The following is a 26,045-nucleotide window of genomic DNA, read 5'->3' as shown; positions in this document are numbered from 1 at the left end:
ATTAGGTATTCAAACCAAATCCAGGAAATTGTCACAAATATTATACAGTTTGGACAAAAATTGGGACAAAGGGTACAAGCGTTCCTAATTGCTACAGGAAGTGTCAGCCCCTCCTAATTTTCCATCCAAATAACTACAATATTCTGCTCAAAATCAGAAGTGGGACCCTGCATAGACTAGCTAAGTAAGCTCAGAGAAAGAATGTTCATAGATTTTTTATATTTAGAGAGGCAACAGCTTATAAAATATCTCCTATCCCAGATACTTGATAAATAAATCTGTTTAACTTCTGAGCAAATTGTTTGTTTTTTACCTTCTTACCTTTTCATTTTCTCTTCTAGCTTACTTCTGACTTAAAAAACTAGTAGCTAAGGTTATTTGCCCTCCTTTTGTCTGTGAAGAATGTATTTCTATGTCTTGTGGGGGTATGGCAACTGGTCCTGTTATAACCCCTGATCTAAGCACATAGTAATAATAAAATATAGTTCCTGTTGATTTGCAATTTTGTCACAAAGTGCCAGACTGATTTCTGGCTCCAAATCAAAAAATAAATAACAAATTTCATCTTTTGTGACTGCTGTGTGCAAAAGCCGAAACCTAATGTCTCCTCTGCTATGGATGCACTTCAAGATGTTTTTCCCTTGGTACAAAATTCCTAGAGCATTAAATGGTTCTCAGCTGATACTAAAAATGAACTTCCCATTTATTACTCAGGCAAAACTCTTCAAAAGTTACAGACATTTAAATGCCAGTTTAAATATTTCTAAGAAATTAAAATAGAACATTGAAAGCTTTTATTTGCAAACACTTTTGTTTTTTCACAATAAATATTGTCAAATCTATATCCGTTTAAGTTAGAAATAGCAAATTCCAGAACAAACAAAGCTAACACTATTTCTTCCTCGTATTCAGTGTCAAAGTGGACCAGATGTCCCGTTTTCTACCAGAATCTCTTTTTTTCCTCCTGAGTTTTATTTTAATCATTATTATGTATACATTCTTGCCCTTTCTGTATTATTACATTGCATTTTCATTTACTATATTTTAGTTATTATATTTCACTAATAGAAATAACTAAAAGAAATATTGATGACTTAATACTGTTACAATGTAAATAGAGATGTGTAATTTTGAAAATAAATAAATGACTTTTTTTAAAAAAGAAATAACTTTAAAATACTACAACACAACACTATAATCTGCCACTACAAACAGTACAGAGAATGTACACCAGATTCAGAAGTAGTTCCAAGTGGTTGCAAGAGGAACAAGTAAGGACTTGTAAATGAGAAGCAGAAACATAGTTTCTTTCATCACCTGATCTACATCATGTCCTACTTTAATAATGTAGACCTCAATGTTGTCCAAAGAAAAATAAATTTATGAGCTGTGGTTGTTCTTTTCCTCACATAAAAACAGTGATTAGAGCAAGACAAAGCAATTAGCATTAAGCCAATTTTCTCCCTTTATGCCAGAATAACTAGCAGAAAAATAAAGTAGAGAGCCATTGGGCCTTCACAGGTCCTAATAAATGTCTTTAAAAACATATCCCATAATTATAAGATTTAATTGTCTAGAGGTGGCTTTAGTGCTGGGAAAAGAGGAAGGAAAGAGGATGACTATTAACAATTGATTGATTGTTATACTGACAATGTTGGAAGATCCGAAACACCAGGTTAGGGACAGGTTACCATGCAGAAAATCTATCTATGTGGTTGCTGAGAGTCAACGTTGACTTGATGGCCCACAATAAATCAAAAATTAAGTCACGGTATTAAGTGGAAATACATTAAATTATTATATACATCTTTATTATGCAAGTCATTCTCAGAGTGTGTTCAAGGAAGTATGGAGGATCATAGTCAAAATATCTATACTTCTTGGTTAGAAAAATAAATAATAGAGAGTATGTTCTCCTGTTATATAATTTCTCTACAATAGATGCCTTCCATTTGTAATGCATTTGGCATTAGATGCAATCACAAGACATTGCAGGCCTGGACAATTTGCCTCCTACAATAATATGCCTTCAAATAAATGCAATCTAAAAATCATAGAAAGATTTAGCATTCATGTCTGTGAATCAATGGTCATGTTACCAGAGTATAGAATAACAAAATGGTAGCTATCATAACTTTCCATTTCTATTTGTCTCTTGCTTTTCTACAGAATTATCTGCCATTAGTTGCTAGTTACATTTATAATATTTCATAATCCTTATTTAGGAGATGAAAAAAGGTACTTCTTTAAGCATTCTAATGTTCATTCACAAATAAATGATTATTCTACCAATCATTCCACAAAGCAAGGACATTATATATTTTTGATGGAGAAAGTAGTCTGTTCGCTTACCAATTGTGTAGTATCTCTTCAGTTCACCCTTCCGTGGATTGCGCCGCTGGGAATTTGCAGTGTTATTCTGCTCCTCTTCAGATGTTGTCGTGTTGTTCAGAGCTGTAGGTTTAGTTGGTTGCAGGTCATGTTGTGCTGCTGATGGCAGAGGTTCATAACCTGATGCAGAAATTTCAATAGACTGGGATTTTTTCTTTAGTCTAAAAGGGAAAGGATATAATATACTATGAATTGGTAGATTAAAGCTATATGATTCAACTTTTCTTGCTTTGCTGACCTGACAGAAAAAGTAGAAAATTTTGTATTACATGTATCACTGTTGCAAGTTTACATGGATTACTAATATAGATGGACATATGGTACATGGACACATCATAATTTCTAGTTCAAAAGAGATTAAAGCTGGTCTACCATCATCAGAAGAGAGCATCATCAAGCAGAGTTTATTTGGAAAGAACCTGGAACTTGAGCAATTATAATCAGAGTAATTGCAAATTTATATAATCTGAAAAGAATACTTTTCAGATTATATATTAAAAATGCTTTATTTAGTGGCATCTCTATTTCTGGGTAATTATTTCATTTACAAAAATGCTTAGATTCTGTCAACATATGCCATGTCCCAGAGGATTTTGTCGTCTTCTAAATGTCGCATTGTCTGTCCATCCATCCATCCATCCAAAAGGTCTGTCTGTCTGCCTGCCTTCCTGCCTACTTACCTACCTGCCTGCCTGTCTTTCTGTCTACCTACCTACCTATCTACCAATATAGATCGATCTATCTATCTATCTATCTATCTATCTATCTATCTATCTATCTATCTATCTATCTACCTACCTACCTATCTACCTATCCATACATCCGTCCAAAAGGTCTGTCTGTCTTCCTGCCTGCCTGCTTGCCTGTCTGCCTGCCTACCTACCTATTTATCTACCAATATATCTATCTACCTACCTACCTGTCTCTCTATCTATCCATCCACCTACCCACCCATCCATGTTCAAAGCGCCAGCCCCGCAGGCACATCAGGAAAGTAGAGCAAAGCAAAGTCTGGGAGGGAGGGAGGGAGAGAGAGAGAGAGAGAGACTTGATGCATCAGATTGAAATGAGGCCTAGTTTAGACTGAGGCCCTTTTCCACACTGAAACATCTTTGGCTTCTGTTAAAGGTTTTGTGGACAAAACATGGTCAAGACTATCAGTAAGCTCTCACTTTTTGTTGAGGCTTTAAACAGGATCCATTGGACCAGATCTCCACCCTAAAAAATTACTTTTCCCCAATGTATTACAGTGCCAATGCTGAAGAAGGCAAAACCAAAATGTACTGGTAAATTACAAGGAGAAAACACACACTCACACACACACCCTTCTAACACTGCTGGAGCAGGTGATTGGACTAGAATAGCTATCTCATTATCTTTCTCCTCCCTCCCTCTCTCCTTCTTTATTTCTTTTTCTTTCTGTTCCTTCCTTCCATCTTCCCCTTTCTTTGTCTTTTTTTCTTTCCTTTTTTTCTTTCTTTTCTTCCTTCTCTCTTTCTCTCTCTCTTTCTTTTCTCTGTCTCTTTCCCTCTCTCAGGCTCACCCCACTGACTTGGTGCACTGCTCCACTAGGATTTGCTTGGGCAGGTCCATCCGATGGAGCAGGCTCAATGGGGTGGACCTGCAGAGCTGGCACCTAGAACGTGGCAGTGGCAGCACATTTGAAAAGTAGAACAAAGCCAGAGGTCAGTAATTTTTGCTGCAAAGAATCACAAAAGCTGACACACATGTCAATGCAATTCAACAACAGAAAATAAAGAAACAAATAAAAATCAACAAGAATCGGCAAAGTATCTCTGATTAGATTCTATTCACTACTAGAATCTAATGAGAGATGCTTTGCTGATTCTAGTCCAATGACCTGCTCCAGCACGGTTGGAAGGGAGTGTGTGTGTGTATGTGTGTGCATGGCTGTCAAAACTCCAAACACAGGTCAAGTAACTCTGGGGAGGCCAGTCATAAATTAGAACACTTGCTAAACAACCAGCCATTAAGTGAAGACCACTTGTATATGGTTTACCAGTCACCTGGCCACACCCACCCAGTCACATGACCACCAAACCACACCTACCTGGTAACGTGACCAACAAGCCATGCCCACCCAGTCACATGACCAGCAAGCCACACCCTCAAATTAGGCCAAGCCCACAGAAATTTGAATCCCAACCCTGGGTGGTGGGGCACTGAGGATGAGTTTGTAGCACCAAGGGGGCGTTGGACTGAAAAAGTTTGGGAACCACTGGATTACAAGAATGGTATGGAAAAAGATGCTGAATTTATAAATGAAACTGGATGATTGCTAAACAATTGAAAGATTCATACTGTACAAATAATAAACTAGAAGAAATGCCTGGATGACATTTTATCTTGAATTTACTAAAAAAGACATATCAAATTTGCTTGCAGTTAAGAGATGAGATATGGGAGAAAGTGTTCTTTTGTTATAGTACCAGAAAGGGACAAGTTACTACAACTGTTTATCCTTGTGATGATGGAGAAAGTTATTTGCTTATATATCTTTCTTTCTTTTTTATTAATTTTTTTCTTTTTTTAAAAAAAATGCACTTTTTTAGTTTTTATATTTTTTTGTTTGCATTAGTTTTTTATCTTTGAATTTATAAACTTTAATAAGCCTTTTAAAAAGTAGCATTTTTAATTTTTAAGATTAAATGTTAACTTTTGTCTTACTGATTTCTTTCTTCACTCAAAATACAAAAAACGGGTGAAATTTGCAGCACATTCTTATTCACACATAATGCTAAATTATGAGGTTTTGTTCTAACATGATGTCTGAATCCTACATCTTACAGCCTGTTTAACAATCTTGTCTTTTTTTTAAAGATAAACCAGCTTAATGTAATGATGAATCAGGTCACGCTTCCACCTTGCTCTAGCCAATTAAATTATAAACTTTAATATTGAAAGAAGAATTCAGATGAGCTCAGGGGAATTGCCAAGATGAAAGCATACTATGTGATTATATTTACAGCAGGATGTCCTTTCACATTTGATTTTTGTGTCATGTCAAAATAACAGCCCATTATTTCCTGAGAAAATAAACCATCTTGGGCTAAGGCTGGAGATAATGAGCTGAAATTATAAACACGAGTCTTTAACAACTCATTTACCAGAATTTTTGATATTTTTTTTAAAAAAGATTGTTTTTAATTTAGAACCAATATACGGAAAGTTGGCAGTACAATAATATGGGCCAAAGGCATTCTTAGCCATGGCAACTTAGTGGCCATGGCATAAAAAGTTATTTTTAGTAAATGGTTAAAAAAATAGAAAACAAACAATAGAAATAAATGGACAATTTTATTCTTGGAGGGGAAATAAGGAGCTCCTTAATGACTTGCTTTGAAGAACACCATTTTAAATTGTTCATAAATTACCAAAAGTTAGGGTAAGCAGAGAACTAAGTTTACAGATTTATATTGAGCTTTTCGGGGAAGTAAAAATGAAATGAGACTATAAAGAGTCCCAAATTTGTAAAATGGGTAAATAGTCAATAAAATGGGAAAATAGTTCACCCTTGAGACACTTAAGAGAACAGATTAGGCATTGATTTCCTGCAGAAAATCTTATCTATGGGGTTGCTAGGAGTTGAAAACAATTTGATTGCACATAATCAATCATCAATCAATCAATGTACAATGTACATATAGAATATTGTGGAGAGGAAAAGAAGATTTCTTTCTTACAGATCAATAACATTCATGCTCATTTTAATAGAGCTATATTTGCTTTCTTCGAGTAAATTATCTTAATGGGAAGTTAAATACTAAACAAAAAGATACATATAGAATATTAGTTCTTGTTCAGTTTTGTGTTGAAAATTCTCATTTTTCAATAATTGGATAAGTAATAGATAAACTTCAAAACATAGACATCTGCAGACAGGTTAAAAAAAACCCTCAGTCACAATTATGCTGTTGAGATTTTAAATTTTTGTTAACTCTCTCAGCAGATGCCTCTGTTACAAAAATTTAGGTTTCAAATACAGATGAAAGAACTATAAAAGCTTTTGTCAGACTTTTCCTCCGGAGGGAGCAAAACTCAGAAGAATGAAATAAACATGGCCTTCTATCTCCACTTTTACATTCCACAATGTATTTCTTCTAAACTAATAATTAATCTGTATAAGGGAAGATGACCTCTACTGGTATAAGAAATGATTCTCAGATTAATAAGATCCAGCTATTATATAAACAACTAGCTGCAGATTCCAGAGCTTTCTGGTACATCATGTAAAGTTATGAGAAATTCAGAAAGTCACCACCTATATCTATACCGAATTACATAATTGCTCCAACAAGTGAATAATTTTCATTTCACTTTTAAATTGTCATTTAGAAAATTATTTCCCTTATTTTGGAGTGATTATCCTTTCATCTTTATAAAACTTGCTATAAAGAGAACTCTGTGATTCATGCAATATCTTAAATCCTAAAGCATGATTCAATCCACCCAATATTTTAAATGCAAACATACCATGCTGTTATTAATGTGTTATGTAGACTCAGCCACAATGTTAAGAAGAGCGGTGACTCATATTGTTAGGACACTGGGTGGTTAGAGGTTAGCAAGCCCACATTTGAGTCCCAAGTGCTTCTGTGTGGTGGGGTGAGCTCCTGTCACTTGCTCCAGCTCCTTGACATGAAAGAAGGTCCTATGGGCATCCCAACATCAATGGTGATCTCACTGGCTAATCCTTTCAATCCAGAAGGGCCTTAAATGGTGCCTTTAACACAAATGGGGGAGTCACAATGTTTGTGAGTTACTGAAACACTTCCAGAGGTGATATTCTACCGGTTCGGCCCGGTTTGGCCGAGCTGGTAATACTGATAAGCAGGAGACTGAACCTGTTCTCTCCACCGCTCTGCTGTTGGGCCCAACCAGGCTTCTATACTCACCTTTATTCCCTGCTTTTGAAGTGCAACTGCTTTGCGTGGCACAGCAGAGTGCTATGCAGCAGCTGCTGAAGCGACCAGGAGAGTGCAGGCTTGCAAGAGGTGAGTTGGAACGCTTCTGCGCAAACTGTATGTTTGACACGCATGCGCAAAGTGTGTGCACACGCACAAAGCACACCCACCAAGCCACGTCCATCAAACTGGTGGTAAAAATCTTTGATTCCCACCACTGAACACTTCGTGTTGTACTTCTCACCCACTGTGCTGACTGGGATTGAGTTGAAATCCAATTTCTGGGTGAGTGCAAGGGTTCTTCTTGCCCTAATACAATGATATCATCTTTTACATTATGGGGGAAAGTGAATATTCAAGGATTGTAAACTTTGCTTGTCCTTTAAAGCGGGCTTTTCTCAGTGCTGCATCTTTCATTTCACAGGCATTCATCAAGACACCATAGAGTTCTCAACTATTAATCAATGTAATTAATAGGGTTAGGGTTGTATTTTTCATCTTTACACATAACAAACATTAAAGAAATTTTAAAAACCTATCAAGAGGAATATTTTATCTACTAACAGTTGTTTGAGGTTTTTTTCTCCAATTTTCACATGCTCTATTGCTTTGTAAATAAGAAGCAGATTACATAAATTATTTTTTTTCTCTTATCACAAGCAAAGATTAATTGCATTAAAGTTGTTCTTTTTATTGTCCTAGAAAGAAAGAAAGAAAGAAAGAAAGAAAGAAAGAAAGAAAGAAAGAAAGAAAGAAAGAAAGAAAGAAAGAAAGAAAGAAAGAAAGAAAGAAAAAGAAAGAAAAACTATATTACATTACTGGGTTGTCCTAACAAACAGCAAATCTACTGCTTTGGTACCCTGTTCTAAAAAGATGTATACATGTCAATTAACTTTAACTGTTTAATTCACATGTCAGCAAACTTTCCATATTCTCAAAGGCATTGTACTAGATAACTAAGTAAAAAAGAATGAAGTGGAATAGAAATAAATCATGAATTAGGGGGAAGAAGACAAAATAAAAAAACACACACAACAGATTAGAATGATCATTAAATATATATAATGGGTTCTGCATTCAGTGACACAAAGGAGGAGGCCATTCCAATTACCCTGTAAATCTGTGGGTTTCTTTTGAGGATCGCCAACCTTCCTCTCCACCCCCACATCCCCTCCAGCAAATATCTTCTATAATTTCATAAACCAAACAGGAAGCAATGGTGGTGGTTACTGCCGCTGACCTTCAGCACTGTGGAACACTCCGTTGCTTGAATAATTGGATTGTCTTTTCCATCCCTACGTGCCTGGCTTGATTGTGCAGAATTGTGCAAGCCTCCAGGAGATTCAGTAAAGTTGTAGATAAAAAAATAAAGTTGACCAAACTGGTAGGGATTTGTCATGAAAGCGAAGAAACAACAGGGGAGCAAGACATTTGGGTTTCCATAGGTCATAATAGGTAGGAAGCAGAATAGAAAAACAGAATTGAAGACTTTCCAAAGAGCTGAAGAAGGCTGCCCATAATGTTGAGAGGAAGAAATGGAAATTACATCTTGGAGACACACACACATATATCTATATCTATCTATCTATCTATCTATCTATCTATCTATCTATCTATCTATCTATCTATCTATCTATCTATCTATCTATTATAGATAGATAGATAGATAGATAGATAGATAGATAGATAGATAGATAGATAGATAGATAGATAGATAGATATAGATATAGATATAGATATAGATATATAGATATAGATATAGATAGATATATAGATATATATATTTACATTGTAAATCTTTGTATCAATTTCTATCTTAGACATTATGTTGCAGTATAATCTCTTCTTAATTAATCTTCTTAATCTTCTTATTATTATAGATAGATAGATAGATAGATAGATAGATAGATAGGTAGATAGATAGATAGATAGATAGATATTCTTTATATTTTCTTTGCAACTGGAAAGAGAACTGTTATTCAGTTAGATTCCTAAGGGAAGGCTAAAACTCAGTCTCCTGATTTCTAGCCCATTAGCCTCACTATTACATGAAACTAGTGTTTGACATAGACATTTTTGACCCAGAGAGACCATGATTAAGGGACTTGAGGCTAAAACATATGAAGAACGGTTGCAGGGGCTACCACAAAGAAGAGGGAGTCAAGCTATTCTCCAAAGCATCTGAAGACAGGACAACCATACTTGGTTAAAGCATGTTAGAAATAATTAGGTGACAGGAAGGGGATCTCTATGGCTGGGAGTCCTTTGGGACAGTTTCTCAAACTCAGAACTAGCTACTATGAATGGAGCCACATCTACTTTCACTTGTGTTGGAATCGCTAATTCACATTTTAAGCCTCCTGTCAGTCTTTTATAATCCAGACAAAAACTAAAACCACGAGTATTCACACTGCCTTTATTGTAAGGTTATAATAAGAGAGTCTTGCATGTCTGAACACCCTTCTCCTTTCCCTGCCTTCACTTTCCAGAGAAGAGTCCCTTCTGAGATGCATTCTCTGCAGGCTGAGATATCTTTTGTCTGACTATTGCCTGGACTGTGGTTCTTCATCCTGTGCCCCAAGGTTATTCTCCCAGATCATTATACCTCTACCTATCTAGTTCTTATTTTTTGCAATCAACCTTCACTGGAAATGTCCTGAATTGTTGTTTTGTTCTCCAAGACTTTTAGGAATTGACAAAAGCCAATCTTTTTGGTTTGCCATAACTGACACTATTTTAGGGAATTAGCGGGATGCTTTTATTTTATTTTGCAGATACATAAACTATTTCACACAATGTTGTAATTTTTACTGTTGTCTTCTTGCACCGCAGGGTCTGTTTTTTGTTTTGTTTTTTGCCTGCCGGTGAATTTTACCTCTCATTTCAGCTATCTTGAATGCATTGTGCATGGTTTTATCTATCCTATACTCCTGTTGGTTGTTGGTTAAATTGTTGGTTAATATTCACAAAATCTGCACATGCAAATTTATCTGCCGTGGGGCAAACATGTTTTGGTCATGAGATTTTATCATTAGTGGTGAACAAAAAAGAAACGGAAGAAGAATAGCAAATGTAAAACACACACTTTTTGGCATCATGAAGAGTGGACAAATGCATACATCGTCGCAATGGTGTTGAATGTAATATAAAGTTGTTAATAAATATAAAGCATTGGTCTAAATTTAGTATCCTAAGGTTTCTTTTTGGCAGCATTTGAATATAGCTCTGAGTATTTAAGACTATTTAATTATAAGGAAAAACCTCCTGAGAGCATGATCTCTCCATCAAGATCTCTCGAACAGTCTGTCTGTATAGGTGGTAGATTCTCCAGCAGTTTTTAACCAAAATAAAGCATGATCTAAGTGCATATTAATAAAAAGGATTATATTTGCTATTCAAGCAATCAAGACACATTCTTGATTGCATTTTGATTTCAAAGTGAGATAGAAATAATGACCCTTTCTTACATATTGTCTTACTTGCTTTACATGTGTTAAGAGGCGGGGAGGTGGGGTGATTAAAATTGCTGACTAACAATGTCCACATACCAGCAGTTTGATCCTGACCAATGCAAAGTTTTGCTCAGCCTTCCCTCCTTCCAAGGTCAGTAGAATGGGGATCCAAATTGTTGGGGGCAACATGTGGTCAGCTCACAAGAAATCAGACCACTTATCAGTAACAACAGCCAGCCACTCAAATTATCAAACAAGCCAAGACTAGACCATGAGAAGGAGCAGTCAGATAAGCAACTCTAATCCTAATCTGCATCACACAGATGGTACTTAACTATTGCCTAGCAACATCAGCCAGCCAATCAAACAGTTTGAAATCAGACCATGATTCAGAAATATCCAAATAAACATCATTCAGACTAATTTGCATCACATAAGAAGGTATTTAAAGACCTGTGTTCTGACAGATGGGCACAACTCAAAACACACTGAAGATGTCTCCTCGAATGAGGATGAAATGTTTGCAACCCAATTGCCAAGCTTGGAGCTCAAACCAACAGCCTAATTACCATTACAACTGAAAATCTGTAAATCTCCCTCATTGGTAATAAAACAAAGCAAAACAAAAAAACACACCCCACCATTTAAGCACTACAAGTCATTGAAAACTGAAGGCCAGCAGAAAAAAGGGGGCTCATACACTTTCTATAGGTATTTTATGGTGTGAACTGAGCAGTGTTTCATTTTTTCACCTTTCCAATTTGTCAGTTACCATCACCCACTTTGTCCACTCTTCCATCCCATGAAAACGAATTTGAATCAATAGCTCACATCAATTTTCTCACTGCAGTTTACACGTTTTCCCTTAATGTGCACAATCTCTGTTTCATACAGCTCCGATGGGAACTCCAACAGGAAAATGCCTTTTACAGCCTTGACAATATACAATATACATATAAGTATGATTTGAAAAATGCTCCCATTAAAACAATTGCTTTGGTCCATATGCCATGCTGTCTGCAAGTTTATTTATCATCATCAAAAAGGATAAAATAGCCATCAAGTCAAGCTCATCTCCTGGTCACCTCAGGGACACATCCATGAAGCTTTCTTAGCAACAGTACAAAAGTGATTTGCTATTGCTGCTTCCTAGGATATTTTGCTACCTTCCCAGTCCAATGTACAGCCATGGCATTGTCTTGTACTCTCCCATTCAAGTACAGGCCAAGATAAATCCTATTCAGTTTCCAAGGTGAAACAAGGTCATCTATTGTTGCTATCTTTAAACATTATTGGGAGTATTGATATAACTTGCTATCTAAATTTGGAGGATAGGTCCTTTTTCCCTTATTCAGAGCTCTTGCTTTGATGCCTCTATCCAAGTTATTCCCACAAACTTTTTCTAAGATTAGTTCTATTTATATTTCATTCTAATTACTTTATCCCAAATGTATCTTTCTTTCAGCCTTATGAAATACATAGAACTACTACATCAGATTTAATTGATTAGCTATTATTAAAAAATATACAGCTGAAAGTGGCATGCACCCTGTACTAGCGTCCCCTTCATCCAAAGGGATTGGATTATAATCGTTAATGGAAGAATACTTTCTAAGGTTTTTTTTTTTTTGCCAGCACAAATGCATGGAAGATATTGTGCCAATTCCTTAGAGATGTGTCTTCTATCAGGTGAAACTATTCAGAAATATTTCTGCCTCAACAGATTGTTTGCAGAACCTCTTATTATTTTTTAAATAATTTTTATTTTTAAAAACAAACATACACATACAAAACGTAAAAACATAAAACCATCTTCCATTTTATATACATACAGTGTGTCAGTTGGTTACAAATCTTTTGTGCTATTCTTTTGTAGTCATTTACTCACAATTTATATCAATTTTCACATTGTCAAACTAAGGTATGCTTGTATATTTATCAGTTATTAATCATCCATGACTAAACTATTTATTCCATCATTTTATACAAGATGTTCTAAGTTTTATCTTAAAATTTATGTTATACTTTCAACCAGTGGTTATATATGTCTATATTATGTCTTATATCAATCTATTAAATTTCTATCACAAAATTATCTAGTTTATTACATAACCATGTCTTTTTGTCCAACCATTGATAAAACAAATCCCATATCATATAAACTTGTTTATCTTCTTGTTCTCTAATTTCAAATGTCAATTTACTCATTTCAGCACAGTCCATAATTTTCTTAATAACTTCCTCCTACATAGGTATTTTATCATTTTTCCAATTCTTAGCAAAAAGAATCCTAGCTGCTGTTAGTACATTTACAGTCAAATATTTCAACTCTTTGTTGTATAGTTCCAGTATAATTCCCAATAAAAAGATCTCTGGTTTAAAGTCTATATGTTGTTTTATCATTTTTTCCAACCATGTATTGATTTTAATCCAATATTTCTTTCGTCCGAGCATGTTCACCACATATGGTAATATGAACCAGGTATCTGATGACACTTCCAACATTTATGCAATTTATTCTTAAACATTCTCGCAACTTTCAATTTCAGCTCAAAGCTCTAATTATTTAGTTTCACAGATGAACACCTGTATAAACAATCTACCATGCTCATCCCACTATCTTTTCCATTGCAAAACTCCTTGAGTATAGCAAGTACATAAACAAACTGAGAAAGAAAGAAACAATATGTCCAAGCCTCTAAATGGCAGTGCTACTTTTTCCCCCTTCACTTTCACTCCCCCCTCTTGCATCCAATACCAGAAACAAAAAGAAAATTGAATCCTTCCTTTTGGGGGGGAAAAAAATACAACTCAAATCCAAAGAGTCTTAATCAAAACAGACTTTCAAAAAAATTATTAAAAAAATAAATAAAAATAAAAACAAGGATGAAAATTTAAAAGAAACAGTCCAGTTTAAAGTTCAGTAACTTTACCAAATTCAAAATTCCAATAAAAAGGGAAAAAGAAAAAAAAACTTTCACTTTAACTAGTTTAATTTCGCTGCTTAAACTCTTTCCTCCTCACTTTTAATCTTTCAGGATGTTCTTTTCAAGTAATACTAAATAAAAGTTCATCTCACCAAGTTGACACACTTTCCTTCAATCTCCTCCGTTCCACAGCTGTCCCAGCTTCAGCAGCTTGAATGGCTGCCTCTCCACCGCTGGCAAAGGGCTTTTCCTGGATCAACCAGGGACTTTGCGATGTCCCTGGGATCAACAGGATGTGCCCTCCTCAGTCACCGTCTCTATGGGATGGTTTAGGTCCGGTGGGACCATCCTGCAATGGAGATATCAGCGGCAACTTTGGAGCTTCAAGATCGCACACTGTACTTCTGAAATGCCAGCACCGCCCCCGCCCCCAGAACCTCTTATTATTATCTGTTCTTTAGAATGCCATTTACTGAACCCGTAATTCTCTCCATGTTGCCAACTTTGATTCTATCAGAATATGTATACAGTGATTTTAAAATTGCATTAATCTCATAAAAGTAGGCATCTGATAAACTGGACTGAGGTCCATGAAGAGTGAATCTGGTCCTCCATATTATTTTAATACAAAGCACTCAAATACTCGGAACTGTTCTTCAGCACCATTTGGAAAACTGTAGGTTTCTCAACCCTACTGAAGATAATGAAAGTTTATGGCTTTTTTTACTTTACAACATCAGACTGGTGTTTTATTCCAAACGGTATCCAAATAGTCATATAATATTCCTGTTATTTTAAATTAAGTATTATGTGATTGCAACTGCTGAAAAAAATATCTGTTTTACAGCACTTTGAGATGGAGTTTTGATATACTAAAATATGGGAGCTTCTATTAAAGATGATTTGCTTAGTAAAATACCACATTAGCATCAATTCATCATTCATAATTCATTGTCTGGGTTTCATTATCAAGGTTCTTTTTCATGACTCTGGGATTTATTTTAAGGATAACTTTGCAAATATTATGCAACAGAATGTGGTATCTAGGAGTCTTCTTAATGAAAAAAAATATGTAAAATGTCAAATATGTTTCAACTGCTATAAAAAGCAAATGACAAGCAGAATGAAATTTTCTGGAGTTTCAAAACAAATGGCTATTTCAAATGTTTACTCTTGAGCTAGTCTGCAAATCTACAATAGATAGATTAAAAGTTGAACCAACAGGAATTTTTCCATTGATTTCAGCATCCTTGAAAACTTTTGAAAGTAGGTTCATTGATTTGAGAAAATGACAGCTTTTAATCACCAGGTCAAAATTCTACACCAAGCATTTAATTAAAAAAAACTTGGTTATATTTACTTACCGCTAATACTAGAAGTATTAATGGTGTTCCTAAGAATAATGAAGTCCTGTTGCTTCTCTATTTTTAGAAGATGTTTATATTTTCTGTACCACATTTTAGCAATCTGTGACTTAGCTGCCTATTACATCCCCCAAAACCTTTTTATGTCCCCCAGTATCCCTTGAAAAAGTTTCCCCTAGGAAAATTGTGGTTGTCACCTTAAAATATACAATACAATTTAATCTAAACCTCAAAACAAAAATTATGATCTTCCTCAAAGCTGTCCTTGCTTCATATCTTTATCTTCTCTGCTTTACCAAACCCTCTTCCAAACCCAACTTAACAGCCAGCAGACTTCAAAAGATTGCCAACCCTCTTCTTTGTCAAAGGACTACGACCATGGAAAGAGTGTTGCTAACCTAAATGTATTACTAACTGATAACCCGGCGTTGCCTGGGTATTTATTTATCCCAATCCTGTATTATATAGGAAAATTCTGTAGCCGGGACTCACGCTGTTGTACTTTCATACAGCATTACAAGTCTTCTATTCCTCTCCTCTGGAGTTTCTTGTCTATGCTGGTGTTTCATTGTTTGGTTGCACTTGGCCAATCACCTGATGTTTCCTTGGAGGGCTGAAAGGGAGCCCCCTTGTGGAGTACTGAAGTACTGTGAAGCCATTACCATGGCAATTCCACTGTGCTGTACAGTAGAATCCATTTTAAGGCACATACACACACACCCCAAGGGGTGTTAGGGGTGTCTTACCCCCACAGTATTTGTTTCCACAGGGTAAGTCATCTGTGTACCAAGTTTGGTTGAAATGTCTCGAGGCGCTCCAGAGTTATGCTGGAACACACACACACAAACACACACACACACACAGATAGATAGATAGATAGATAGATAGATAGATAGAGAGATTTAAAGGCGGAAAGATATTTGAGGTCATAAGTCTTTTTTTTTAGTTCCTGAGATATCGAAAGCCTGTCCTCTGAATTTGTCAGGTCACTTCATTTCCCCACATGCTGGCACTACATGTTCAAGACTTCCTTGCAAAACAGTATTTGACTTCTGCAATGCAGATCTGACTCATCCATGTAAGGTGCATATTATTAGCCACAACTAGGCTGTGAGAAATTGTTTCAGAAGGCAAAGTGCAAAATGCAAAGGTTCAAGGAAGGTGAACAATTTCTCAGAGAGAAATAACTCTTACTGCTATTGCCTTCCTAATAACATTTCTCCCAAACAAGGAGAAAAGTGAGTTCATAAGGACCAGTACAGGTGGTCCTCAACTTACAACAGTTCATTTAGTGACCATTCAAAGTTATAACAGCACTGAAAAAAAGCAACTTATAACCATTTTTCACACTTACTACCATTGCAGCATCCCCATGATCACCTGATCAAAGTTCAGACGCTTATCAACTGACTTGTACTTATGACAGTTGCAGTATCCAAGGGTCATGTGATCACTTTTTTTGCAAATTTCTGACAAGCAAAGTCAATGGGGAAACCAGATTCACTTAATAACTGGCTTACTAACTTAACAACTGCAAGGATTTATTTAACAATAACCAATTTCTATAACCATGTTGCTTGTATCTTTATGATTTATATTTTTATTTGTTTCCTAGTATGATTTCATTGCTTATTAGTAACCTATGACTATCACTAAGTGTTGTATCTTATGATTCTTGATGAATGTATTTTTTTCTTTTTCTGTACACTGACAGCATATGCACCAAAGACAAATTCCTTGTGAGTCCAATCACTCTTGGCCAATAAAGAATTCTATTCTATAAAGAATCCTAACAAGTATGGCAGGAAAAGTCATAAAATGGGGTAAAGCCCACTTAACAAACGTTTCACTTAGCAATGCAAATGTTGGGCTTAATTGTGGTCATAAGCCGAGGACTACCTGTATTTGGTACTTAAGACATGTTTTCCAGAAGTGCTAACCTACTGGATTTTAATATGCTTCAGGTACTGGACTTTGGCAGCTTCCCACAGCTACATCAAAACAAATTTTGGAAGGTCTGAACACCTAAGATTCAAAAATCATACATTTTAGAAACCCTTTTCAAAGAATTAGTACAGTGCAATGGTGAAAGTGTTGGATGAAGATCAGGAGACATAGGATCAAGGCTAACCTCAGCCATGGAAACTTAAGGGGTATCGCTTAGCCACAGTACCCTGATGGAGAAATGAAAGAAGAAATGATATTCATCTTCCTTCTGTATTTATTTGAGCTTCAGAGGAAAGAGAAGGCTGATTTTCAGATTCTACTAACTGAGTATTAAACTGGTCTACATATTTTGTCTATGTATATTCTTTCCCCAGGAATTTTCCATATATTGAAGAATACAAATGAGAGTTCATTGTTTATTCAATTGTATTATGATTTGGTTTCCTTCAGATAAAGATCCACTTTTGATGTTGGAAAGCCCCATTGTCATGAATTTTCATTCTTTTTGGTATCTTGGCATACTTTATCCATCAGTCTTCAAAGTCAGTAAACAGCTGCTTTATGCCCCTTGGAAATCTGGCATGGGCTGCTGTCAGTCTTTGAAGGTCAAATTTGAATTACGGACCTGTAATTTCCCTGAGGTGGACAGTCTTGAAGAAGAAAAAAATTATGTGCGAATTGCACTTACATTAACCAAAAATAGCCAGGCAAGTGTGACAAGCAAAAACTTTCTACTGTTCATCGCCCAGATGTGTTAAACAAGAGTCCTTTTGAAATGCTGAAGCAATTCAACCTCATTTAACAATCTTGTGCAGGTGACAGAAGAACAGATAAGCCAACAATTTACTTTTGGTTGTTCTTGAATACAGTATTTAAAAAGTGATTACTAAAGGAAGCATCTGAAGTCTTAACTTAGGCAGACCATTGATGAACAAGTAAAATACTTGGGTTCTAGAAAAAGTCTCACAAGGAAGGTAGTCGAAAGACCCAAACAGAAAATACAAAAATGCAATGTAAGTAAACAGAAGATGATCTAGACAACCAAAGCTAAAATTGTACATCGAATTACATTTTTTTCTTGAGGAAATATGAGTTTCTTTAGGACAAATTATGCTCTTCTCGTGGCTTCTTGATGCTATTATGGGGAGAAAATCGGTCTTCCACTTTAATGGCTAAATGACACAAAATGGGTAACTTTCTTGAGAAGATTTTGAAGGCATAGGAGTGAAAGAGAAAAAAAATCCTATCACGGTATTAGCTTAGGGTTTGAGGTTTTTTTCTGTTATTGTTTTGCTTTGTTTTGGGGTAAGTGCTTTCTTCTCTTGCTATAAAGTTTTCTTGCTGCTTCAAGCCTTTGTTACTACTCTGTAGTGCCCCAAATAGAATTATATTATAGAATTAACTATAGTCGTTCCAAGTATAGTTTCACACTTTTTGGAAAGCCACTAAAACTTTCATTAAAAAGAAAAGTTCTTCAGGAACATGGGGATGTAGTTTATCTAAATTTATGCCTTAAAGTCAGGTGAAGTGAATCTGTAAGGTAGATATTGCCAGTTTGAAAATCAGCTTATATTTATTTAATTCACTCTGGCACTTCTTCATCTCTTCAGAAAATACATCAGTGAACTGATTGAAGGCAGGAAAAGAACAGCTATTAAAAAAAGCAAGGAAGAAAACAAAAATTTTGGTTCAACTATTCCACTTGTTTTCAGAAACGAAGTATTTCAGAAGCTTATAAAAATTGCTTCTGAATACGAATTGCTGCAAAGCAACAAGGAAGAAGACATTTTATCTTTGTGCATTACTTATCAGTTTTCCAGAAGCAATTAATTGACTAAAGCTAGATGTTGCATTTTTGACAAGCCAATCTGGTCTTTTCTTATCATACTTTATTATGGTGCATTATTTTAAAAGAAGCTGAACAGTTTCCTCAGATTGCAATCGCTTGAAATCACTTTATTTCAGAACATTCTCAAAGCACCAAAAAAAAAAAAAAAACCCCACCCAATAATTCAATATTGGGTCAGAATTAGGAACAGGTCTCCAAAATGTTCCAGGTATAATACACGGTAAACAAATACTGTTTCACTGAAATAGCAATAGTACTTAGACTTATATACTGCTTCACAGTGCTTTACAGCCCTCTCTAAGTAGTTTACAGAGTCAGTTTATTGTCTCCAACAATCTGGGTCCTCATTTTGCCAACCTTGAAAGGATGGAAGGATCAGTCAACCTTGAGCCGGTGAGGATCAAACTCCTGGCAGTCAGCAGAATTAGCCTGCAATACTGCACTCTAACCACTGAGCCACCATGGTTCCTAATTTTTTTAGAATTAGAATAGAATTCTTTATTGGCCAAGTGTGATTGGACACACAAGGAATTTATCTTGGTGCAAATACTCTCAGTATACATAAAAGAAAAGATACATTCATCAACAGTCAAGAACGATAAGGTATAACACTTAATGATAGTCATAGGGTACAATAAGCAATCAAATAATGCAACAAAATAAATAACTCAGAATTAAGCTAGTATATATCAGAATGATGATAACATAACATTGTCTCCCAGAATTTCAGAGACTTATGGACAGCTGTTATACCAATTATAAAACACTTTCTGAATCAAAACAATTTGGCTGATATGACCAATTCATTTGTCACACCCTAGTGCTAAAATACTGAAGGAACACAAAACTTTACAGAGTGCTTTAATTATCACAAATTGATTTGTGATCTCAGGACATGGAAGGCTGATTTAACACTAATTGATTTGTGATACAGAGGGAAATTGAAAAGCTGTTGTTTCTAATGAAAGCCAGAACAAAATTTAAAAGGATTTTCAATAAAAATCCTTTCAATAAAATACTGGACAGCTGAGTAGAAATAAAATAGAGGTGAATTTTAAAAGTAATACATACACATTTATGAGCTGCCTTTTTCCTGATACCATTGAACAACTTTATAATTATGCTATGTTCATGTTAGATTCTCGTCCTGTAAGGTATTTACAGGATGTACAGGTAGTCTTCAACTTATGACCTTAATGGAGCCCAAAATTTATATTGTTGAGAAATTTGTTCAGTGAGTTTTGCTCCATTTTATGACCTTTCTTGCCAGATTTATTAAATGAATCACTGCAGTTGTTAAGCTAGTAACACGGTTGTTAAGTGAATCTTGTTTCCCAATGACTTCACCATAACCTATTGGATTAAAAAAGATGTTAGTAAGATCATATCTGGAATACTGCATCCAGTGTTGGTTGCCACAATGTAAAAATGATGTGGAGATTCTAGAAAGAGTGCAGAGAAGAGCAATAAAGATGATTAAGGGTTTGGAGGCTAAAACATGAAGAACAGCTACAGGGTATATCTAGTTTAATGAAAAAAAGGACTAGGGGTGACATGATAGCAGTGTTTCAATATTTGAGGGGCTGTCTCACTTAACAATATACATTTTTGTCTCACTTGTAGTTGTAAGTCAAAGACTACCTGTATTGCTTTATCATCCACTACTTTTGTATAGCTTGACCTCTATTAGAGAGCTCTAAGGCTGAACAAAATAATGAATTATTTCAATTTTGATCTATTCAAATAAACACATGGAAGATAAAGTCATAATTTAATCTTTATTCACCAGTCCTATTTGAGAAATCTTAACATAAATATAAAAGAATGGGTCACAGCCCTAACAAAATATCATAATTACCATGATATTTTAAGTTCCACTCCCTCTCTCCTTCCCTCCACTTCTCTCTCCTCTCCTCTCCCCCTTTCTCTCTTTCTCTCTCTCTCTCTCTTCGTTTTCTGTGGCTATATTAACATTTGCTACTTTCCTTCTTGAAACAAATCCTCTTTCTCAAGTTAAATAATGTTTGCTGCAAGGCATCTAATCAAAGCTCAGTCTATTTTAAAACAGTATTCCTGGGGCAATAATGAATTTAGATCAGGGACTAAATTCAGCATTAAATATTGGACTTCAATTTTCCAAAGCGGTTTGAGTGGCATCTGGAGAGTTTGTTGGAAGAAAAAAGATAGAACCTTAAGATATATATTTTGTCATACTTAAGTAATGTACCAAATTATGAAAATGGGAAGTCTGGTTATAAAAAACATAACCAGAGCTTACAACAAATCACCTTTTGAACATTTCTACCAAAGTCCAAGGCAAAGAAATTGGGTTGCTGATTTTGCTGAATCTTTACAGAGAAACAGAAATTCTCTAAAACTTTCTCAATTGCAAGAATCACTTTTACATATTGTTGATATTAGAACCACCGTTGAACCCTTCTTTCCCTGTGAAAGTTGGTCTCTTATGTTTTTCATCAAAAGTTAACTGATGTGCAGAATGCTTAACACTTAGATTTATATAAAGCTTCATAGTGTTTTATAGCACTCTCTGAGTAGTTAACAGAGCCAGAGTATTGCCCCCAACAATCTGATCTTAGAAGGATGGAAGGCTGAGTCAACCTTGAGCTGGGCAAGATCAAACCCCTGGCTGTGGGCAGAGTTAGCCTGCTGTACTGCATTCTAACCACAGGATGAACAATGAAAGATTCAACCTTAACACTCCACTATTTACTCATATCTTGTATCTATAAGTACACGAGCATCGAAATCCATCCAGGAGAGTTCCTGTCTTTAGAATTCTCCTGTCTTCTGAAAAATATTTTAGACACACATTTTCTTCCCTCAAGCTAAATGAGAACTGGCAGAGAAAAAATGAAGTAGAATTTTGCAGCCAAGCACTAATAAAGACTTTTGATTCAGACGTGGTAACACATAGCAAGAAAATAGAAATAATAATTATTCATAACCACACTTCAATTTTTATTTTCCTTCTCCCTGACCCTTTCTTTTTCTGAGCTAACAATGTCAACTAACTCATGCCTTCACCCATTCCACAAAGTTCTTTTATGATCATTCAAGGCATAAGAGGATTTATTTTCAAAAGTGCAGAATTCTAACTCCTCAGCATACAAATGCTATTTTACAGAAAGCTCAAGGCAGAAAATTGATGATTTTTCTCCTATTTTGACATTGTCATCTCTACTATTTATTAGGATGTATACTTTATAAACAAAGAACAATGGCTATCTAACACTAAGAGGGAAACTTTATCACTTGGAGAGGCAAGAGTTGTTACATTTTATAGAAAGAAGTTTGGAAGTCCTGTCCTTACATATTACAGTGAAAATATTTCTCCTTAATTATTATGGTTAAATTAAGTAGACTGCCCCCAAAATGTTCTACAAGCCATTTTGAACTGGGATAACAAGTATGCTTAGACATATTTTATACATTTGTTCAGAGAATGATCTCAGAGTGGGGTGTGTGAAGGTCAACACTTGAATTACATGTACACTCACTCACTTATACCAATGTTGCTAAAAAGAGCAAGGCTTAATTAGCATATGTGTCTGCAATCAACCCATCTAATTATGTTGCTAAAAAGGTCATTGGAAAGCTCATTGTTCTGCAGATGGATATGTAGCAAAAACCAAAAGAGGGAACTGAGTATGTCCTATGCAGAAGGCATGTGGGTGTAATTGTAGGCCCTAGGAAGAACATCTTCTAAAGTGGAGTGAAGAACAGAAAGACTGTTCCTTCTTGTTAGCATAGCTACTACTCTTGGAAATGCATACATTGACATCCAGCATCAAACATCTATTTTACTTTTCTTCTAACAGGGAACAGGTGAAGAGGCCAGGAAAAAAACCAATAACCTTGCAGGTGATCCAAGTCAATGTCACTTTAAATACAAGGGTGGGCTTCAAAATTTTTAGCAAAGGGTTCTCTGCCCAGTTGCTGGGTGGGCATGGCCATGGCGGGCGTGGCCTAGTCGGTCTCCTGTACCACGGCTTTCCTCGAGCCTCCGGGAGGGCGAAAAGGGCCTCCCTAGGCTCCGGAGGCTCTCTGGAAGCTGGAAACCGGCCTATTTCTGGCCTTCCCAAACTCGGCCCATTCTTCACTCTCCCTGAATCTCAATGCATGCCCTGCATCCAAAACGGGCCACATTGGGACTCCTGGGAGGGAAGGGATGGGCGGGGCCAGCCAGGAGTGGGATTTGGGGGTTCTCCGAACTGCACATAATCTTAGCTAGGGGCTCTCCCGAACCCCTGCAAATCCCCAGCAGCCCATCCCTGTTTAAATATGGTTGCAATACCTTAAGGGTGATAACAAAGGTCTTAATGGCAGCCCTACCTTGTGCTCATTCCTCTGGTGATGGCCTAAAACAGACTTTCTTAATATATTGCTTTCCAGATGTGTTGAAACTAACATTTTACATATACTGGCTTAAAATTCTAGAAGTTGTAATCCTAATAAATCAGAAGAATAACAGAGCAGAAGAGGCCTTCTTAAAAACTATTTGTGCCCTTCCAACCTCAAACATCTGATTTATCTCCTATTCTGCCTTTTGCAGAATCATATTTGCTTGTAATATTCTGGACTTGATTCTAGATTTTACTAATATCTGCCATCATTATGCAGCATTTACTATCTGGGGTGATTATAATTACAGTTCTTCAGTTCTTGGAGTTCTTTGTCCTTTTTGACAAGCACTCTTAATTTATTTACTGCTGAGAAGATATGATAGTTTTCCCTGAGGTCTTGAATTCTACAAGCTGACTTTAGGAAGTCAGCTATCTTTTAATTGAAGTTTTCTGAATAATTGACGAGATTATTTTGTTTAACTACTCAAATTTAAAACACTCTATTGCTCACTTGCCAGGATAATATGGCCATAATGTGTAAAATACTTCAAATGTAGCCATAATGCTAAGATGGCTTATTACTTTAGCTAAAGAAAAAAATGGGATGAACCTTTTTTCCCCTAAGGTGACTAGAAAAATATATACAAGGGTAAAGCCTTTGTATTATTATTATTATACAGTAGTTGGCCATCCAGTCATCCAGATGTTTAGATTGGATTTGGCATTTTTATCCACCTATTGAATCCTTCCCAAGGAACTAGGATAGGCAGGTGTTGATATTTAATAATAATAAAGGTAATGTTGCAGGATGTGAGCTGTTCCAAGTAAAGCTGCCTTTTGCAACTTACTGATGGTGATTTTGTCAATGCTGCTAATGTTCAAGTGGTGCTCAAGATTCTTATCTGTTTGAATTCTAAAGTCCCAGAGCATGTTAGCTTCCTCGTTTTCTATTAATTTGTCTATTATTACTTCTGCCAAGATTTAAACTAGAAGCTCCTTGGTGTGCTAAACCGGACTTTTAGCCACTATGCCATATTTGCAGTGCTGTTAAAAGGTGATATAAAAATATTAGAATCCATGCTGGAAGGGAGAGAGAAAAAAGCTCAATTAAGCAAATTCTTGAATGGCATGTGTGTGTATTGTGTATGTGTATGTGCAATAACACCCACACACAAGAAGGAAAGCAATTGGTCAATGCAGTATGGAAATTGTTCTAGGAAAAGATGGAAGCCTGCAGAAAAAAACTTAAGCCATCTTGAAGTCAAATTGGCACATGCACAGAACAGAAACAACTTAAATGTTAATATGAAAAGAGAGAGAGCGATCTTGCTGAAGTGGCCTAGACAAAAAATTGCAAGGCAAGTTAAAATACCCTTTCCTCATTTAGCAGGAGAGAGAGAGGGAGCAGGAAAGGGAGAGCGAGATGCTGTGAAAATCACTGGATTGCTTTTGTCTTGTTCATTGCTCAGAAAATGATTTTTTTTTATTACTGTTGTATTTGTAAATGGTCACTAACCAAGCTTTCTAAATAAGGAGTGATTTTATTCAACCATTTAAATGCTTGCCTTTGATCCATAAGGAAATGACTCAGCTACAAAAGTAATATGAAGACAAACCAGGCATACAAATTAATTTAAAAGTCAGAAAGACAGATTAAGGCAAAAAGCCCAGAAGAGATATATTAAATTCAGGCTTTCCTGATCATATAAAAAAGGAAATGTTTAGTAGGAAAAAAGTCTATAGATAAAAGACGAACACTTTCAAAGGAATAACTTTTGTTTACATAAACCAAAAAAACACCGAAGCAAGATATTCATGCAAAGATTTAAAAAAAGAAAAGAAATGGATTGCAATAAATATTTCAATTTTAGCTCAAATGTTTAAGTTAACCTTGTGCTTAAAAATGTATACTGCTAATACTTATTGACTTGGTTCTTCCTGCATTATCCAGAAAATCTTTCTTATGCTACTAATATCTGTTTTGATATAAAAATATTACTTAGGGGAAAACATTTGCACATAAATTATATTTGAACATAATTATTAGCATTCTATTTTAAAAGAATAGAAATAAGTCCTGCTGGTCAAGCCATAGACTTCTTACTCCAACATCCTGTGCCAGCCAATTGGCCAACCGTCTGGAGTGGAAAAGGACAGTAGACTTCCACTAGTACTTCCCACCATCCAATAGCAAAACCTATTACTGTCTGTGATTCAGGAGGTAGCAAATAGGAAGCAATGTTAGTAGTCTGATCACTGTGAACTTTTCCAGTTCTTTTGGGGAACTTTTCAAATTCAGCATAACAGAATAACAGAGTTGGAAAGGACCTTGGAAGCAGGAGACCCTATACTATTTCAGACAAAAGGCTGTCCAGTCTTTTTAAAAGCCTCCCGTGATGGAGCATCGACAACTTCTGAAAACAAGCTGTTCCCTTAGTGAATTGTTGTCACTGTTAGGAAATTTCTCCTTAGTTCTAGGTTGCTTCTCTCCTTGATTACTTTCCACCCATTGATTCTTGCCTTGCCTTCTGGTGCTTTGGAAAATACATTGACCCCTTCTTCTTTGTGGCAGCCCCTCAAATATCGGAAGGCTGCTATCATGCCACCCCTAGTCCTTCTTTTCAGTAGAATAGAGATACCCAATTCCTGCAACCATTCTTCATATGTTTTAGCCTCCAGCCCTCTAATCATCTTTGTTGCTCTTGTCCGAATTCTTCCTGCCATTATCATAGCTTCAGGCAACAAATTCCATAGTTTAATTATATGCTCAATGAAAAAAAAATCCTCTTGGACCTCTGAATTTATCTTCAGTGCATGACTCTGTTC

The 26,045-nt window shown here is 35.8% G+C and overlaps 1 protein-coding gene across 15 annotated transcripts in view; it reads right to left on the bottom strand.

Annotated features, from left to right (window-relative positions):
- OXR1 (oxidation resistance 1) overlaps positions 1 to 26,045 on the bottom strand; it is a 221,115-nt gene that overhangs the window by 98,592 nt on the left and 96,478 nt on the right. For all 15 annotated transcript variants that reach the window (XM_087931614.1, XM_087931617.1, XM_087931628.1 and 12 more), the window contains one exon: positions 2,353 to 2,552. In XM_087931614.1, coding sequence (XP_087787740.1) covers positions 2,353 to 2,552 — 200 coding nt within the window. The remainder of the gene's footprint in view (positions 1 to 2,352; positions 2,553 to 26,045) is intronic.

Source organism: Pseudonaja textilis, chromosome 3 (assembly GCF_049901715.1).
Source record: "Pseudonaja textilis isolate UNSWEBS1 chromosome 3, rPseTex1.2, whole genome shotgun sequence".
Classification (NCBI taxonomy): Eukaryota; Metazoa; Chordata; class Lepidosauria; order Squamata; family Elapidae; genus Pseudonaja; species Pseudonaja textilis.
This window is presented reverse-complemented; position numbering and strand designations above follow the sequence as displayed.